At 55.3% G+C, this 18,847-nt stretch overlaps 2 protein-coding genes across 5 annotated transcripts in view; one reads left to right on the forward strand and one right to left on the reverse strand.

Annotated features, from left to right (window-relative positions):
• The first annotated feature begins 289 nt into the window (after positions 1–289).
• On the forward strand, positions 290–13,563 carry LOC137453554 (fibrinogen-like protein 1-like protein). Of its 3 annotated transcripts, XM_068162887.1 has the most exons (4): positions 290–1,407; positions 1,512–1,651; positions 8,747–8,941; positions 10,344–13,563. In XM_068162887.1, exons 3-4 carry the CDS (start codon positions 8,794–8,796, stop codon positions 11,042–11,044), a joined length of 849 nt encoding a protein of 282 aa, XP_068018988.1. In that variant the 5' UTR covers positions 290–1,407; positions 1,512–1,651; positions 8,747–8,793; the 3' UTR covers positions 11,045–13,563. The 3 variants fall into 3 exon arrangements, with proteins under 3 accessions (XP_068018988.1, XP_068018989.1, XP_068018990.1); XM_068162888.1 differs by lacking the exons at positions 290–1,407; positions 1,512–1,651 and adding an exon at positions 8,035–8,068; XM_068162889.1 differs by lacking the exons at positions 290–1,407; positions 1,512–1,651 and adding an exon at positions 8,053–8,068 and having other exon boundaries at positions 8,759–8,941.
• An 844-nt stretch (positions 13,564–14,407) lies between these two features.
• The window catches only part of CHRM5 (cholinergic receptor muscarinic 5), a 51,888-nt gene continuing 47,448 nt past the window's right edge, over positions 14,408–18,847 (reverse strand). For both annotated transcript variants that reach the window (XM_068162898.1, XM_068162899.1), the window contains exon 2: positions 14,408–17,588. In XM_068162898.1, the coding sequence (XP_068018999.1) occupies positions 15,895–17,505 (1,611 nt within the window). In that variant the 5' untranslated portion in view covers positions 17,506–17,588 and the 3' untranslated portion in view covers positions 14,408–15,894. The remainder of the gene's footprint in view (positions 17,589–18,847) is intronic.

Raw genomic sequence — 18,847 nt, forward strand, 5'->3', positions numbered from 1 at the left:
CAGCCCAAGGGCTTTCTGCTCCTCCTGGCCCAGTTTCAACCTGACCTTTCTGCTGGAAACTCCTTGGGGTGGGAGGAAAGCAAAGCATCCTGCAGCAGGAAGCACTTCCAGCTCTTTCAAAGGAGTGTTGAATCCAGGGTGCACAGCATGATGAGCACTGAGCTTGGGTCTTTGTAAGCCACTCCTGCAGCTCCTGGGGTTCTCACTGCTCTCTGTGTTGTGCATTCATCTCAGCAGTGTGGCTGCAGGCCAGGCACAGGCAGGGAAATCCTCTGTGCTTAACCTGTGTTCCAAGGATGGTGTCCAAGCTTTGCTCTGGCAGCACACCTCTGTCTCTACTGCAGGACCTTTTCAAGCTACCCAGGGACTGCAGGCAAAGGGTAGCAACACAAAGCAGCTCTGCAGTGGATGCACATTTGTAATGCTCCCAGCCCCCTGAGCAGCTGCCTGGAACTTCTCCTCCTCAGCATAAATGATGTGCTGTTTTGACAGCTGTAATTCTTGGCTCACAGTATCCATGCAGCAGGATGTGTGTCTGATCCCAGGGTGGTGCTGAGCAGGCACTGAGGCACTCCTGAAACAACAAATTCTGATGCATTTATTGCTCCTGCCAATGCAAACAAGGCCCAGTGCCAGCTCCTGCACAAGCAAGGCTCCAGCCTGGGGGCAGTGTGGCTGGAAAGCTGCTGGCACAAAGGGACCTGGGGGTGCTGAGGGACAAGCAGCTGAACAGGAGCCAGCAGTGTGCCCAGGGGGCCAAGAGAGCCAAAGGCCTCCTGGCTGGGATCAGCAATGCTGAGTCCAGAGGAGCAGGGAGGGGATTGTCCCCTGGGACTCAGCTCTGGGGAGGCCACACCTGGAGTGTTGTGTCCAGTTTGGGGCAGCTCAGTGCAAGAGAGATGTGGAGGTGCTGGAGCCAGGGCAGAGCAGGGCAAGGAAGCTGGGAAGGGCCTGGGGAAGAAATCTGCTGGAGAGCAACTGAAGGAGCTGGGGATGGTTAGTGTGGAGAAGAGGAGGCTGAGGGAGACCTCACTGCTCTCCACAGCTATTTGCAAAGCAAGCTGCCCAGTTTTGGTCTGGGTTTATTTGGTCTTAACTGTAGATACTAAGTCAAATCCATCCAGTAGAGACAAGAGCATGTTTGGGTACTCTTGCTGGGAGGATTTACTCAGTGCCATGTTGCCCTGTAAAGAAAGCAACCCAGCAGCACCACCACCCAGCAGCACCACCACCCAGCACCACCACCCAGCCCTCTCCTTCAGCAGCATCTCAGAGAAATCCATAGGGAAAGCCAGGGAGCAGTGCTGGGAAGCTTTGCTTCTCTGCTGCCCTGCAAGGTACAAGCCATGAGTTCCTTTTGTCCAGCTGGAATCACAGTTCCACTGCATGGAGCCTTTTCACCCACTGGTAAGTAGTCATGCTGCTGCACCTCTCCTTGTCCCCAGGGTAAGAGCAGAAGGATTGCTGCCACCTTGCCCTCTCTGCTCACAGTTTTAATCTCTCTGATGGAGACCACAGGCCATGAAAGAGTTGGTGAGAGAGCTCAGAGTGAGACAGCTTCCAGGAACTGCAAGGACCCCTCCAAGGCTGGAAGGAGCATATGGAACACTCAGCACTTCCTTTTCCTCAGGACTGAGAGAGCAAGGTCCAGGTAATTGCTGTGCATCAGGACCAGAGGAAGAGTGCCACTGCCTTGCCTTACTCCACAGGAGGCTCTCTCCCCACCCCAGAAACTGTTACCTGAGCTCTCCCAGGAGCAAGCATCTTGGTGCCCAGTGTTACCCTCCCAGTGCTGTGCACCCTTCCTCTCCTTGTCTGACACCTCTCTGCTGTGTGATCTGCAGGGTGGCTTGGTCTGCACTGAGCTGATGCCAGTTACAAGGGGACCTGCTTTGTGCTGTTCACTTAGGGCTGGAGTCTGTGTGTGTGAAGTGAGAGAAGAGGCTCTGGCCAGAGTGCCTTGGTCACTTCTGATGTGATCTTGAGCTGTCCCCAGTGCCACTTGGCAAAGCTTATTTGATAGCTTCCACAGAACCCCAGCAGGGCTCAGGCTGAAGGGAGCTCAGAGCTCAGCTGCCCCAAGCTCCCCTCCCTGCCCAGGGACACCTCTCAGCTACACTCAGCTGCTCAAGGCCTCATCCAGCCTGGCCTGCAGCACCCCCAGGCAGGAGGCAGCCCCAGCTTGGCTGCTGCAGTTGGTGGTGTGAGGCCAGGCTGCCTTCCTGCAGGAGTTCTGTTTGCTGCACTTCACTCTGAATCTCTTAGCTTTTCAGTTGCCTTTCTTCCATGTTAGGTCTGAGCTCTCCATGTTCCCAACAAGGATTAGCTTCCTTCTAGTGAGGCTGCTTGAGGCAGCATGAGGCAGCTGGAGAGGCTGATGCCTCCTAACAGCCACTGAAGGAGTGCAGAACCTGCCTGGGCTGCTGAGGAGTTGATTTCCTCATGGCCAGGAGGAGGAAGACTTCCTCCCTCAGCTCGGGCTGGCTCACCCTGCTGCCTTCCTCCCACAGCTGTTGGTTCCTTGTAGGCTCTGTCATTCAGTGGCCTAAGAGCAGTTTGTCCATAGCTCTGCTGGCTTCCTGTTGGGTTTCAGAGGGCTACACCAGCTCACAGAGGGATCAGAGAGCCAGCAGAGGCATGCAGTCAGGGGCAGGGAGTGCAGCTGAAGGGTCTGCAGGGCTCAGGTGGCCATTTCTGAGGGAGGGGGCAGGTGGGCCTGGGGCAGGCTGTGTGCAGGGCAGAGGAGGTGAAGCTTGCTGAGAGAATGGGTTGAGGTGTAGCAGTTCCTTCATCACAGCTGCCTCCCCTCCCCTGTAAGGAAGCACTGAGTGTGTAGGTGTCTCCCCTCCCTGCTGCAGCAGAAGCCCTGTGGTGCTCCTGGATGAAGTGGGGGTGCTGGTGGCTCTGTAAAGGGGGGGTGCTGCTTCAGCAGGGAAGGTTGGCCTGGGGGGAAGATCTGTACTTGAGAAGGGCACTTGAGCTCCTGCTGGAGCCTGCTGCCACTGCTGGGCCTTGTACAAATCACAATTCCTGCTCCAGTCAGTGGGGGAAGGAGGAGAAGCTTCTCCTGGCTAGTGGCAGGATGAATGCAGTAACAGGCAGCAAGCTCTCCAGCAGTGTGGCTGGGACCCAGTGAGTCATCCTCCCAAAGAGCACCTTCAGGAAGCAGGAGATCTGGCTCTGTGTACATGGCTTGTGAGCCCCCACAGGCCAGGAGCTCCAAAGCAATGCAGGCACTGGAAGCCCCTCTCCCTTGCCAGCTCAGTGAGGCTCTACTCACTCACTGACTGCATTTAAGCTCCTCCACGTGGCCCTGTCCCTGCAGGAGGCCTGGGTGTGCTCAGTAGCTCAGAGAGGACAGCCTGCTCTGCAGCTTCATGGAGGGATGTCCCTGCTCACTGCAGGGGCCCTGGACAAGGTGACCTTTGGAGGTCCCTTCCAGCCCAGCCCATTCTTCAAGGCTTTGACATTCTCAAGTGGACCACAGAGCCCTGGAGGTTGGAGAAGCCCTTTAAGATCATCAAGTCCAACCATTGCCCCAGCACTGTCCAGTCCCCACCAAACCATTAACCAAGCTCCACAGCTGCCTGTCCTGGGGAGCCCTGTGTGCTTCTGTCCCCCTGGCTGTGCAGGCTGCAGCTGGCAGCAGGCTCCTGAGGTACTAAAAGATTGCTGAGTTCTCCAGGTGGCTTCAGAGTGAGTGAGTGGAAGGCACTGCTGCTCCCTGCCCTGTGCAGCCTCCTGCCCTGTGCAGCCTCCTGCCCTGTGCAGCCTCCTGCCCTGTGCAGCCTCCTGCCCTGTGCTGCCTCCTGCCCTGTGCTGCCTCCTGCCCTGTGCAGCCCCCTGCCCTGTGCTGCTTCCTGCCCTGTGCAGCCTCCTGCCCTGTGCAGCCCCCTGCCCTGTGCTCCTCCTGCCCTGTGCTCCTCCTGCCCTGTGCTGCCTCCTGCCCTGTGCTGCCTCCTGCCCTGTGCAGCCCCCTGCCCTGTGCAGCCTCCTGTCCTGTGCAGCCTCCTGCCCTGTGCAGCCCCCTGCCCTGTGCTGCTTCCTGCCCTGTGCAGCCTCCTGCCCTGTGCAGCCCCCTGCCCTGTGCTCCTCCTGCCCTGTGCTGCCTCCTGCCCTGTGCTGCCTCCTGCCCTGTGCAGCCCCCTGCCCTGTGCAGCCTCCTGCCCTGTGCAGCCCCCTGCCCTGTGCAGCCCCCTGCCCTGTGCAGCCCCCTGCCCTGTGCAGCCTCCTGCCCTGTGCAGCCTCCTGCCCTGTGCAGCCCCCTGCCCTGTGCAGCCTCCTGCCCTGTGCTGCTTCCTGCCCTGTGCTCCTCCTGCCCTGTGCAGCCTCCTGCCCTGTGCAGCTTCCTGCCCTGTGCAGCCTCCTGCCCTGTGCTGCCTCCTGCCCTGTGCTGCCTCCTGCCCTGTGCTCCTCCTGCCCTGTGCAGCCTCCTGCCCTGTGCAGCCTCCTGCCCTGTGCAGCCTCCTGCCCTGTGCAGCCTCCTGCCCTGTGCTGCCTCCTGCCCTGTGCTGCCTCCTGCCCTGTGCTGCCTCCTGCCCTGTGCTGCTTCCTGCCCTGTGCAGCCTCCTGCCCTGTGCAGCCTCCTGCCCTGTGCAGCTTCCTGCCCTGTGCAGCCTCCTGCCCTGTGCTCCTCCTGCCCTGTGCAGCCTCCTGCCCTGTGCTCCTCCTGCCCTGTGCTCCTCCTGCCCTGTGCTGCCTCCTGCCCTGTGCTGCCTCCTGCCCTGTGCTGCCTCCTGCCCTGTGCTGCCTCCTGCCCTGTGCTGCCTCCTGCCCTGTGCTGCCTCCTGCCCTGTGCTGCCTCCTGCCCTGTGCTCCTCCTGCCCTGTGCTGCCTCCTGCCCTGTGCTCCTCCTGCCCTGTGCAGCCTCGGGCCAGGCCTGTCAGCAGGCACTGAGCAGTCTGAGCAGTTCAGATGTGATCTCAGCCTCCCTCCTGGGCCAGCTGTGGGCAAGGCAGTGCCTTGCTTCGGTAGCAGTTCTGACCCCACCTCATCCACCCCCTGTGGATTATTGACCTTGCTCCCCATTTTCTTAACAGCAGGCTCAGGAAACTCAGTGCTGCAGCTGGTGTGGGGCAGTGGGAGCTGGGAGAGCCAGCCCTGGCAGGAGAGGCTGCTTGCCCCCAGGGTGGCAGGAGATGGCTGCCCTGGGCTCTTGGCTTCTGGGGGGCTAGGCTTTTCTTTCCCCTTGGTCTCATCATCAAATGATAATTGAATTTATTTAGAGCCTCCCTTATGCTCTGGAGCTTGGTTCTCATGACCCTGCCAAGCATTTCTCGTGCTGCTAGGTTGCCCTAGACACCAAGCTCCCCTTTTTTCTCTTGTTTCCTCCTTCAGCAGTGCTGCTTCAGCTGTGAGGCTGCTGGAGAGCAAGAGATGTCACTGACTCTCTTTGGAAATGAGCTGGTTGCCATGACAATGCTGCCAGCTGCTTGGCCCCCAGCACAGAGTCATCTCTAGGCTCTGTATTACAAGGCTGGGCCCCAGTGTTTCACACTGCAGAGTGTAGCTCACTGATGCCAGTCAAAGACCACCAGCTGCTGGCTGAGTGAATCCAGTCTTGATGCAGGTACCTAGCACATACATTTTGTTACTTGGTTTTGCTCTGATTCTGGAGGTAGAAGTGGTGCTTGAGATGTGCTGAGAGCTGTGTAAGACCCAACCATACCCCAGTCAGGCAGTCCTACCTTAAACCTGCTCTAGAGCTGAGGAAGCAGCTCTTCAGCAGGAGGCTGCTGAGACTCTGGCCCAGGCTGCCCAGGGAGGCTGTGGCTGCCTCCTGCCTGGGGGTGCTGCAGGCCAGGCTGGATGAGGCCTTGAGCAGCTGAGTGTAGCTGAGAGGTGTCCCTGGGCATGGTGGGGAGCTTGGAGCTGAGCCCTGAGCTCCCTTCCAGCCTGCTCCAATCAAGGGTTCTGTGATTTTTAGTGCTGAAGAGCTGTTCTTCAAGCAGCTGCTGAGGAGCAGAGCTAAGTCAGGACTGGTGGTGCTCTCCAGAGTTCTCATCCCAGACAGAGGCCTTTCTGAGCATGAGTGAGCAAATGCTGCTGCCCTCTCTTCCCCCTTCTCATTAAGTGCTTCCCACTTCACTTCTGCTCTGCCAGCTCAGCTGAAGGTTTGGAAATGCACCGAGAGCCAAAGAGCAAGAAAGTAACAAATAGATAGGCAGCAACCATTAACTCCCTAACTCCCCACAGCTTTGAGCTGAATTAATAGCTCAGTGGATCAGCCAGCTTGGAAGAGAGCTGCAGGATCAGCAAGTCCAACCAATCACCCAACCCCATCTAATCAACCAGCCCCTGGCACTGAGTGCCTCCTCCAGTGCCCCCCAGGGCTGCCAAGCCCAGCCCCTCCCTGGCACCACTGTTGATCCAAACCAGGGACCTGCTGACCATCCTGTGGTGCTTTTGGCTTTCCCACTTTGCAGCTCTGAGGTTGCTCCTGACTCACTCACACAGACATGGAGCACCAGGCAGGTCCATGGCTGGTAAGTCACTGAACTCAGAGCCCTTTCTGCCTCTCCATCACTCTGCCTCCTGATTGATCAAGGAGGCTCAATGTAGTGACTAAGCTGTTTTAATCCTTAGGGATGAACTTTGTAACTGGAGTGTAGGATGGCAGGGCGAAGTCCAGCTGAGGCAGCACAGTGAAACAATGAGGATGCAGGTTTGCTGTGCTGGAGATAGCTTCTTGGGGCTGATCTCACCTGGACTTAAGCAGCAGGCAAAGTACAGCTGTGGAGTGAGCTCACTCACTCTGCTTTGCCAGGCTTCTGGAAGAGGTAAGCTGCCTGCCCCGTGCTGTTTCCCTCTACTGCTTTCTTCCCAATACCAGGCTCTGGCCTGGAATGAACTGGACCTGTGGATCAGTTCCTTGTGTGAAGGTGAGGGGAGGAAAACAGAGAAAGAGAAATGCTGAAAGAGAACCACAGAGGTGAAGAGCAGTAACTTCAGCTCTAAGTGGGGTGGTGCTTGGGGGGTAGGTTTTGCCTTTAGGTCTCTGGTAATGGAATCTCACCAGAAGCTTGCAGGTGAAAGGGCCCAGGACAGTGGGAAGTGCAGTGCCAGTGGGATTGCAGTGCTTCAGGGCAAGCTCTGTGCCAAGCTTCCTGGAAGCTTTCCAGTTTGCTCCAATCCCCATGTCAAGTGCCCAGCTCTGCCTAAGCCAGCACATGGTGTCAGGATCATTACTGGATGCCTTTAGGTAGAGCAGAACATTCTGGTTTGCTGCTTTTCTGTGTGCCAGGGATGGGAATTAGCTCTCAAAGCTCAACTGGATGACAGTGATTTGTCTTGGACACTTACAAAACATGTGTTGAGTATTCTCACCCTGGGCCTGCTGCTAAGTCATTAGCTGTGCAGGGGTGCAGCAGAAACCCCTCTGCAGAAGGGTGCTGGCCTCTGAGGGCTCTCTGCTGCTGCTGGCAGGAACTAAGCTGAGAGCAGAGAGCTGCCTGCTGGCTCTGTTTCTGCCTTTGTCAGAGCCACTGTGGGGAGCTCAGTCCTAAAAGACAACATGAATTTGCCAAGGGTTTGTCTGAAGCCCAAGCAAGTGAGTCCCTGGGGACTGTGGGCAACGTTTCCTACCCTCCCTCCACTCTGGGCTGGCCACAGAAACTCCTCTTCCCTCAGGCTGGGATTGGAGGAGCCCAGGATTTAGTCCAGCCACAGCCTAAGCCTTCTTGCTGCAGTGGCTGGGGGGTTACCAGACATGCAGCCCCCAAAGGAGGGCTTTGATTCAGTGTACTGAACCCTTCTGGGCTTGGGAGAGGCTGGGGAGAACTTCTGCTTGTTTGATAATGGGCATTGGTCTTTCCTTCCCTAACCTCACTGAAACCTGTGCCCTACTATTGAAAGCTGGAGGTGGGAATTCACCAAAGATACTCTAGATGTGCTGAAGTGAGACCTGCAGTGCATGGAAGTGCTCCCAGCACAGACAAGGCCCTGCCCTCCAGCACTGCCTGCACTCCAGGCAGCCAGCAGAGCCACTCACTGCTTCTGCCAGCTCAGCCAGGAGAGCTTCCACCTCACTAACACTTTGGACTCAGGGAATAAGCAAAACTCAGCTTTGGTGAGTGCAAGATCTGCTTTTGCTTTGTCATTACATCACATGCTGTGGGGCTAGGCTGAGGGAGCTGGGGCTGTGCAGCCTGGGGAAGACTCTGGGGGCACCTTGGAGCTGCCTTCCAAGAGCTGAAGGGATCCTGCAGGAAGGCTTTCATCAGGGTGCCTAGAGACAGGCCAAGGGGGAATGGTTTGAAGCTGAGGCAGAGCAGGGTCAGACTGGAGCTGAGGAAGAAGTTCTTCAGCAGGAGGCTGCTGAGACTCTGGCCCAGGCTGCCCAGGGAGGCTGTGGCTGCCTCCTGCCTGGGGGTGCTGCAGGCCAGGCTGGATGAGGCCTTGAGCAGCTGAGTCTAGCTGAGAGGTGTCCCTGGGCATGGAGGGGAGGTTGGAGCTGAGCTCTGAGCTCCCTTCCAGCCTGAGCTGTTCTAGGATCCTATGATTACTTTCTAGAGCCTTTCATCCCCCACAAAAGTGCATTGTTTCATTGGCCAGCATGGCACAGGGTGGCAGGTGAGAGATGCTCTAAGGGTCAGAGGAATAGCCAGTCAGAAACAGGGGGTGGGGTGCCAGGGGAGATGGGGGAAGCCACTTCTGTCAGAGCCTCACTCTGTTCAGGCTGAGTATTCCAGCACCTTTCTTCTTCAGGACTTTCCTAAGTCATACATCTTTGCCTCTTCAACCCCAGTCTGTGTTGCAGCTCTGCTACTGCAGGAGGACTGAGTCAAAAGGAAGATGCTGCTGAGAAGCTCGGCAGGATTTGTCCTGCTCTTGCTCTCTCGCTGCACTGTGCCAGGGAGCGCCGCGGAGGAAGTGGCTTTGGCCAATGGCCACCTCCTGCCCCGAGGAGCCAACCTGAGGCTGAGCAACAGCAAGCAGCAAGGTACTCATGCAGAGAGAGGGGCTTGGCTTCATGCTGGGGCTTGCTTCAGTGCTTTGCTCTGGCATTTTCATCCAGCTCATTTGAAAGTGAGCCCTGCAGGAAGACTTGGCAGGGTGGCCACGGTGAGCCCAGAGCCTGCAGAGCCTTCGCTCGGCTGCACTCTCATTCGGGGGCAGTGCACAGGCTGGGGAAGAGATAGTTGTGGCAGGTGAAGATTCTTAGTAGAATCATCATGTCTAGATCACACCTGAGACCTCAGCACCTAAATCCCATTGGGACCCCTAACTGAGCCATCCCTCTGCCTGCACAGCTTCTGAAGCCCAGCTGGGTAGGGTTTCCAGCACACTGTCCAGAGCAGACCCCACACAAGGAGGAGTGGATTGATTCCTTTTCCTCTTCTGACTGAGGGCACTTCAGAGTTTACAAACTGCTGTGACAGGCAGCCTGAAGGCCATCACCACATCCTGGTCAGCTCTGTGGAGAAGAGAGTTCCTAAACAAGCTTCTGGGTCCTGGGCAGGACACTGGCTGGCATGCTTCTCTGCACAAGGAACTGCCTGCATACAGCAATGTGTACTTCAGTCAACGCTCTTCTGGCTTCTAGAAGCCTCACAGTCAGCTGTAAGCAGCAGAGCACAGTGCCTTAGTCTCAGAGGTGCTTGATCAGACTGGAACAAGAAATTACTTTGTGGGCAAGTCACAAACCCCTGCAGTATAAGTATTTCAGCCTACCACAGAGGGTGATCCCAAGCCCTCTCTGCCAAGCTTCTCGCCCTGCCTCTACCAGAGAAGCAACAAAGGGGAGAGGCATTTCCCGCCCTAGCTCTGCACAGCACTGTAGTTCTGCCTGCAAACCAGGGCTAAGCCTTAGCCTGGAGTTGGAGTGACAGGAAGTGCTCCTAAGACAATTCTCCCACGCCTGTAAGTTTTGTATCAGCAGGAGGAGTGCTCAGGGTCTCTCCCTGTTCTCCATGAACAGGTGGCACACACAGGACCTTAATGCAAGGGGGTTTGGGAAGCCTGAAGTGCAAAGTGGTTCAAGAGGAATTGGATTGGTTTGCAGAGGAGAAGGCTAGCTCTAGGAATCAGAGTGCCCCCACACAGGGCAGGGCACAGGGAGCTGCCTGCTCAGCCTGGAAGAGTGCAGGAGCAGCAGCAGTGGTCTGCTCCTGGCTTGTGGCTTCCCAAGCACATTCCTGTCCAAACTGCAGCACCACACTTCTGGGGTGCTTTGGGGAATTCTGAGTGTGTCTGCCCTGCAACATTCCCCCTTTAGCTGAGCCCTCAGAGTCAGCTCCAGTCAGAGAGCTGTGAAGGCCAGAGCCAAACATCTAACACTTCCTCCTGCACCAGGAGCTGCCTTGAAAACTCTCTGCTTTTTCTGGCTTTTCTCTCCTGCTCAGAGTACCCAAGGGATTGTTTTGAGATCTTTCAGCGCTCCAGAGGCAGTGCCAGCGATGGCCTTTACATCATCCAGCCCAGGGAGGAGCCAATTGTGGTCTGCTGTAACATGCAGGACGGTGGCTGGACAGTCATCCAGCACATCACAGCCAACAGCACGCTGGACTTCGACAGGAGCTGGCAGGACTACAAGCACGGCTTCGGCTCTGCCCACCAGAACCACTGGCTGGGAACCGAGTACATGCACCAGCTGACCAGCAGCCCCGGGCACTACGTCCTGGCAGTGAAGCTTGTGACCCTCGGGGCCGAAATCCTCTGGGGCCAGTACGAGCCCTTCCTCGTCGAGGCCGAGGAGTCCCAGTATCGCCTCAGGGTCGGGCTCTACAGCGGCAACGCCACAGACGCCCTGACCCAGGACACCGTAGCTTATGTCCACGACAACCAGAAGTTCACCACCAAGGACAGGGACAACGACAACTACTTCCAGAACTGCGCCGAGCTGGAGCTGGACGGCGTGGCCGGGGGCGGCTGGTGGTACAACGCCTGCGCCGGAGCCAACCTCAACCGCAGGAGCGCCATCTACTGGCAGCAGGACTGCGGCAGGCAGCGCCGCTGCAAGTTCGCCTGGATGATGGTCAGACCCAGTCACCGCAGCCGGGCGCAGCCAGCCAAGCCCTGCGTCTGTCCCAAGCTTGAGCTGTAGGTGAGCCACCTGCGCGTTGAGAGGCACAAGGACTCTCTCTCCAGTGCCTGCAGTGAGCTCACCCTGTGGGAGTAACCACACTAATTAATCCTGATCGAGAACTGAGTGGGGGCCTCTGCCAGGCTTGCCGACAGAAAGGCACCCAGGGCTGGGCCAGGACACAGATAGCTAGCAGCCATGCAAGAGAGAAGTCACTGGCAGAAACTGAGGCCTCTAGCAGCAGATTTTATGATGACTTGTACAGGACTTTTGCCATCCAAAGAGCCAGGTCTGAAATCCAGGCTGCGATGGCTTTATGGCATCTACAGGAGCACACCGCAGAAGGTTCTGCTCCAGGCACTGTTGGCCTCCTGTGGCTGCACACCTTCACCCCCCATGCAGGCAGGACATTCCCAGCCAAGCATCTCTGCACTTGGGACATACACACTGGAGGGGGGTGGGTACCCTAAGGCAGCACCAGGCCTCTTCACCTGGGCTGAAAGGTATTTAGTAGAGAGAACTGGAATTGGCCTCATCGTCCATGGTTGCCTTCCCCCTTCAGTGACTTCCCTCTTCTTCCCTCCTTGTCAGTGATCCCATACTCTTCTTCTGAGGGTGTCCAGAGCCAATGGGATGTCAGCTTTCCCATCTGAAGTTAGTGACTCAAAGCTTACAGCTCCCCAAGTCTCTCCCCAGGCGGCTGTGTGAACACAAGCCTGAGGAGATCAGACTGCTTTCACAGCTGTTCCTGCCTGCTCTGGGCTTTCCTCACTATGACTCCACTTTGTTTACCAGCTTTTGAACTGTTGCTTCTCCCTCTTTTGTGATGCCCTTCATCTCTCTCCCTTTGCAGTACCCCTGTAAGAAAAGAAGGCAGTGTTGGCTTTCTGTCTCAGCTGCTAGCCTCAGTTCTCCTGGCACCCAGCCTTGACATTATTTAAACAGTGCCTTTTGTCTGAGGATAAAATGGAGGCAGAACCTTTAAACTTCCAGAGAGATTCATCTGGCTAGGAAATAAACAAACAAAAGAGCTGCAGGGTTTATAACCTTGAAGATCTTCTTTTCTTTTCCAGCCACTTGGGTTGCTTCACACACTTCCACAGAACTGGGGTAGCCAAAAGACCACTGAGGAGTTGTGGTTGCTGCATGACCCCAAGTGCTCAGGATAATAATTAGAACACCTTGGTCTGTGCTCTTAGCTCTCTCCATTCCAGAGAGTCACCCAGCAGGTACTGGCAACCCCCTGCTTTCCTAATTTACAAAGGGAATCTCATCATTCCCATGAGGGCTGCTGGGGAAGTAAATTCTGCTGGGTTTGGGTGGGCTGGTTTCTGTGCTTGAGAAGCTCAAAAGTGCCAGGATGGCTGGAGAAGAGAGATTGACTGGGAGGTGGGAAGGCCAGGAATGCTCACAATGGGCTGCAGCACTGTCAGGAGATCCTGGGCAGTGGGTGAGGCCAGTGCTCATCTATTTTCCTGCAGCTGATGGGTTCCCCCCCCCAAACTGTGCTCAAAGACAGCAGTGTGATAGGGACAGAAATGGAGGGCAGCTGAACTGAGTTTGTGTCAGTCAGTTTGGTGTGGTTTCTGCTGTGACTCTCAGGATGCCTCCAAAGCTTCAATGAGGATACAACAGAATCACCCCAGAGCTGCCAGCCTCCCACAGCTTTTATTCCAACTCCTGGCAACCCAGCTGGACTCTCACTCACCTTCCAAAGGGTGTTTAGAATATCTTGAGATGGAAGTGCACAGCTCCAAGCCAGCAGGCTGCACCTGATCCTCAGATAAGTAACCTCATCTGCAGCCCAACCTTGGCCTGTTTTGGAGGGTTTGAGGTGAAAGAACTGTGGAAATAAACTGTGGAATGTCTTGGGCAGCTGAAATTCATCTTCCTGGTTTGGGGGTGCTCCCTGGAGCCCTACAAAGCCTTGCTGACACTGAATTCCAGGATGGGAATTGGAGGAAAATGTAATAATAGCACATGGAATCATAGCATGGGTTGGGTGGGAAGGGACCTCCACAGCTCATCCAACCCAGCCCCCTGCACTCAGCAGGGACATCCCCCACTGGGTCAGGTTGCTCAGAGCCCTGTCCAGCCTCACCTTGAATAGCTCCAGGGATGGAGCCTTAACTCCCTCCCTGGGCAACCTGCTGCAGTGTTCCAGCAGCCTCCTGCTGCAGAACTTGTTCCTCACATCCAATCTCAATCTGCTCTGCTCTCATGTCAAACCATTGTCCCTGCAGGCCTTTGGGAGCAGTCCCTCTGCAGCCTTCCTGCAGGATCCCTTCAGGTGCTGGCAGGCTGCTGCTAGGTCTGCTGGAGCTGGTTAAGTAATTGTTGGTATTTTCTCTCTCTCTCTCTTTTTTTTTCCAATGAAATTAAACTCCTCTTTGTCTGTATCATTGTAAATCTCATTGCAAGTTCTAATTTCAAACCATTGCCCCTTGTCCTGTCACTACAGGCCTTGGTAAAGAGGCAGTCCAAGCTGGGGGATGAAGTGACAGAAAGCAGCTCTGCAGAAGAGGAGTTGGAGGTGCTGGTGGATGAGAAGGAGCCAGCAATGGGCACTGGCAGCCCAGGAGACCAAGGGCAGCCTGGCTGCATCCAAAGCAGTGTGGCCAGAGATGGAGAGAGGGGATCCTGCCCCTCTGCTCTGCTCTGTGAGACCTCACCTGGAGCACTGCATCCAGCTCTGGAGCCCTCAGCACAGGAAGGACCTGGACCTGATGGAGCAGCTCCAGAGGAGGGCCACAAAATGATCAGGGTAACTAGAACACCTCTGCTATGGGCACTGGCCGAGGGAGCTGGTGGTGTTCAGCTGGAGAAGGCTCCAGGGACACCTAACAGCAGCCTGCCAGGACCTGAAGGGATCCTCCAGGAAGGCTGCAGAGGGACTTCCTATCAGGGGGTCTAGAGATGGGACAGGGATGAAAGGTTTGAAGCTGAGGCAGAGCAGGGTCAGACTGGAGCTGAGGAAGAAGTTCTTCAGCAGGAGGCTGCTGAGACTCTGGCCCAGGCTGCCCAGGGAGGCTGTGGCTGCCTCCTGCCTGGGGGTGTTTCAGGCCAGGCTGGATGAGGCCTTGAGCAGCTGAGTGTAGCTGAGAGGTGTCCCTGGGCATGGAGGGGAGGTTGGGGCAGCTGAGCTCTGAGCTCCCTCCCAGCCTGAGCCATGCTGGGGTTGTATGAAATACAGATAACCAGATCATTCTACACTGCAGAAGTCCTCCAACACTTCTTAAAGGTAGAAGGTATGGTTTGTAAACAAAGCAGACTGAAGTTCTTAACTGATCCTGTGCCAAGCTTCACCGTTTCCCTCTTGTGGTTGTGACTGTTGTTGTAAAGAACAGGCAGCATCCAGAACAATCCAGCAACACACAGCTCTTTATACAGCTCCAGCTATTTACAGTGTCCCATGCCTGGCCGTGTCTGACATGCTGAAGTGCCAGCAGCACAGTTCAAGCACAGGTTTCACAATCACATTGAACCACCACTGTGTGTTCCTACACATTGCACGAGCACAGTGTCCATGAACAGTTACACAGCACTCTTGTTCAACAGGAGCCAAGACCAGCAAAAAACAAACAGACAGAGAAGATCCTATTTCATTTCAGGAGAAGCCAATGTGCTACTTTAGCAACAACACAGCAGCGACCTGGAAGTGTCACTTCCTCAGAGATTTCTGTGCCCCAGGGGCCCACATTCCTGTGCTAAAGATCAGCTAACCCCACGACAGTCACAGGTCCTGTACAGAGGGGCAGCTCAGGGTAGCCAGGGGAAGGCTGCTGGCAGGGCCTTCCCCAGGACCCAGCCTTTCCTTTGATAAGCAATCATCTTACGCACAAAACCCCCACAGGCACAGTGTGGTGTGGTACCAAATCCATCATGAGGGTGCAGAGAACAAGTTTGTACATCACTGCACTGCTGATCTGTCACTGACACAACTCTCCCCTCTGGAGACCGGGGATAAAACATGTTAATGACTTGTCCTGTGGGTCTTGACACGGAGGGATTAGCTGGCTGTGGGGAAACGTTTTGATGGGCTGCTAATTCAGTAAATGACATTAGCAGGTTCACTGAGAGCCATGACTGATGCACTCCCTGAAATGTGCAGCTGGGCAGTGTCGCCCTGCAAGGGAGCTCTCGAGCGTGGAGCACACAGCACATAAAGCTTGGCCCAGGCTGAGCCCAGGGAGAAAGGCTGGAACTGAATCTGCACTCTGCAGGTGGAGATCTCTTCCATTTATTCATCAACATTTCTTTACTTCAGGATTTTGTTCCTCGTGACTCCTGCCACCACTGACTTTGTTTTCTCATGGCCTTCTCGGAGCTTTCCTCTTTGTTCCTACCACAGGAGCCAGCTTTGCTCCCGTGGTCCTCTGAGGCAGCTCCTTGCTTGTGCACTCGCTCGGCCTGTGCTGCAGGAGGGAAAGTCTCACAACAGTGGCAGGAGTTCCATTGCTTGGTACACTGAAAACTAAGCAGACAACACAGCAGCAAGGAACCCTAGGAAGAACTAGTTCTGCACTACAGGGAGCTGGCCTGCATGGCCTGGCCTGATGCCAGAGCATCCCACTCTAATTTGTACTGGTTTAAGATGGACTCTACAGATTCTCAGGCTGAAAGAAAGGAGAGCCCATGCACAGTAATTTGAGTGCAGATCTGCTGCGCAATCCAAGCCAGCCCGCGTTGCTGGCAGCAGCTGCTGACCTTTTTATCCCAAGCACTCCACCACTTCCATGCAAAGTTTTTCCTTCTCTGGAGGTATTCTTTTAACCCCCAGACAAACAGAGCTTTGAAAGGACAGAATTGCAGTCACTTTACTAGGTCATGCCAAGACCTCTTTTGCCCCTGATCCCCTGTTGTCACAGCAGTCATGGCAGTCTGCTATTGCCCTGCCAGTAGAGCTTCTCCTCCACCTTCTTCTTCTTCCACTGGCAGAAAAGCAGCATCTTAAAAGTCTTCCTGAAGTTTTTGTTACAGAGGGCATAGCACATGGGGTTAACAGTGCTGTTCACGTAGCAGAGCCAGTACCCGAGGTGCCAGAGCGTGGGGGGGATGCAGTCAGAGCAGAAGGTGGAGATCAACACCATGATGTTGTAGGGAGTCCAGGTGAGGATGAAGGCCAGGAGGATGGCGCTCAGAGTCTGCGCCGCTTTGCGCTCCTTCACCAGGACCATCCTCTTCCTCTTGGTGAGCTGGTTGGTGATGTTGGGGTCCATGCTTTTGATGGAGGGCTCCTTGGACAGGGCAGCAGCGCACGGAGTGATTTTCACCTTGCGGCAGCCGTTGTTGCCTTCCCGGCTGCCGTCGGCCTTCACCACCAGCCGGAACTTGTAGGCCACACACTTCTTACCTCTCTGTGCCTGGCCCTTGGCAGGTGACAGGAAGTATTTCTGGCTCTCGAAAGCATCTTCTTCGGGCTGGCCTTTGCCGGCCCCAGCTGCGCTCTCCTTAAACTCCTCCGCCTCGCCCTTCGACGGGCTGGCGTAAGTCACTTGGAAAACTGCGTCAGAAGCCAGTTTCTCCTCCTCCTCCTCCTCTTCCTCCTCCTCCTCCTCCTCAGAGGCGTAGCTGCTGCAGGTGGTTAGCTGCTCAGCCTTGGCCCACTCGTTGCAGGTGCTCACTGCCTGAGACACCTTCACCGTGGCTGACGTGCTTCGACTGGACGAAGACCAGGAAGCCTGACACCGCTCTCTTTTGGCTAAGTTTTGCTGCTTGCAGCTGAAACAAGACTTCAGGAAAGTTTTCTGAGGCTTTATCATCTCAAACTCCGCCACAGACTCGGAGCCCTGCAGCTCAGCCAGGTCCTTGGTGCGTTTCTCTGTCTCCTTGTAGATGCGGCAGTAGAGGATGGTCATCACGGACACGGGGATGTAGAAGGCGGCGATCGCGGTGCCGAAGGTGATGATGGGCTCGTACAGAAACTGGATCTGGCACTCCTCGGGGGGCACCGTTCGCTCGCCCACGAAGTACTGCCAGCAGAGGATGACCGGCGCCCACAGCACGAAGGAGATCAGCCAAGCCAGCCCGATCATGATGCCGGCGCGCCGGGGCGTGCGCTTGGCCCGGTAGGTTAAAGGCCTGGTGATGGAGAAGTACCTGTCGAAGCTGATCACCAGCAGGTTCATCACCGAGGCGTTGCTGGCTACGTAGTCCAGCGCTAGCCACAGGTCGCAGGCCAGGCTCCCGAGGGACCAGTGGCCTATGAGGATGTAGGAGGTGTAAAGGTTCATGGAGAAGGTCCCAATGATGAGATCTGCACAGGCAAGGCTGAGCAAGTAGTAATTGTTGACGGTTTTGAGCTGACTGTTGACCTTGAAGGAGATCATTACAAGAATGTTCCCCACTATGGTTATCAAGCTGACGATTGCAGTCACGGTGGCAATAGTAATGACCTCCCAGAGGCTGTGCCCTTCCAACTGCTTGTGGTTGATGGATGAACTGTTTACAACAGTAGAATTGCTGAATAAGTTTACTTCCATTCTCGTTCTGGGTGTGCTGTCATCGGGATCTTAGCACTGGGCCGTGCTGCTGTTTGCACCGAAAAACATTCTCCTGGAGACAGCTGTAAAGATAAAGGAAAATCAGGAAAAGAAAGCAGCTCATTAAATAGCACAAACCTCCATTAGAGTTACCACAACCCACTTGGAAAACAATCTGTCAGAGTATCTGTTGCTCCCTTTTTGCACTTTGATTGCTGCCCCTGCCATGGTGCACAGAACTCAAGCCCACAGCTGTGCCCTCTACAGCAGCGTATGCTGGCAGCTTAAGGCACTCCTAAATGTAATCAAAACAACCATGGCTGCTTGAGACAATCAATCACACCAGCTCCTGTCTTTTGAATACATTAGCAGTCACTCTACATATTCCTAAGGACAGACAGCTAAAGCTTTGCAGTGCAGTGAAGGCAGTGAGTCACTGTGGTTTGTCCTACACGACTATGCAGAAGACATAGCAAGGTTTCAGCAATTGCTCTGGAAAATACAAAGCCAACAACAACTGAGAAGAGGAAGGTGGCATGGGGAGATGGGAGTTACCCTGGCAGGGTGGCAGCTGGAAACAGGTGTTAGCATTGGGGCAGCTGAGAGGGAATTTTGAGTTGAGGAAGCAGGCAAGGCAAAGAAAAGGCTTCTGAAAAAACAAGCAGGAAAGCCTTTCCTGGGAGATCCTGGGAGAGAGGAGCCTGGCTGGGTGAGGTGTGGGAGAGCAGTCTGGGTAGTTTGGGTGACCGAGTGGTAGGGCTGAGGGCTGAAAGGATTCTGATTCTATGATAATGCACACACACTGACCACCAGTACGCTTGTCCCTCTGCAGCCTTCAGAGCCAGCAGGAGCTGCTCTCCTGACACAACTGCTCTTGAACTGCCCTGGGTAGGGAGGTCAGTGGCAAGATGGTATAGAAACTAGAACCAATTCCTAAATAAAAGCAGCTCTTGCTATCATCAGGCAAAGCCTTCCCTCCCTAGTGAGCTGTTTTGCTGTGGTGCTGGCAGAAGCTGAGCTGCTCATGTGCAAAGAGCTCCTCTTGGCATGCTGACCGCTCCAGTCATCTCCTCATACTCCATCAGCTTTTGTCTAACAGCTCTGTGCTAACCATTTGCAGTGTTACCTTTTTGCCCTCTCTTTGTGCATCGCTCCAGGCAGTTTTGCCTGTGGATGGGACTGCTGTGTGCTATGGTAACATCATTTATGTTAATTGTCTCTCATCAGAGATGGTAATAATAGGGAGATCAGGAATGAGTTCCCAGATGAAGATGCTCGTGTACACTATCATGACTTTGCTGTCTGTCTCATTACTGTTGATGCAGGAGCTGCAGGCGTGGGA

This window comes from Melanerpes formicivorus, unplaced genomic scaffold, assembly GCF_026170545.1.
Source record: "Melanerpes formicivorus ecotype bairdi unplaced genomic scaffold, bMelFor1.0.p_v2 SCAF_68, whole genome shotgun sequence".
Taxonomy (NCBI): Eukaryota; Metazoa; Chordata; class Aves; order Piciformes; family Picidae; genus Melanerpes; species Melanerpes formicivorus.

Bases quoted from the DNA above. Each gene is read 5' to 3' on its own strand.
- LOC137453554 (XM_068162887.1), top strand. From the start codon at position 8,794: ATGCTGCTGAGAAGCTCGGCAGGATTTGTCCTGCTCTTGCTCTCTCGC. The intron at 8,942-10,343 runs GTACTCATGCAG...TCTCCTGCTCAG, and splicing joins GAGCAACAGCAAGCAGCAAG to AGTACCCAAGGGATTGTTTT.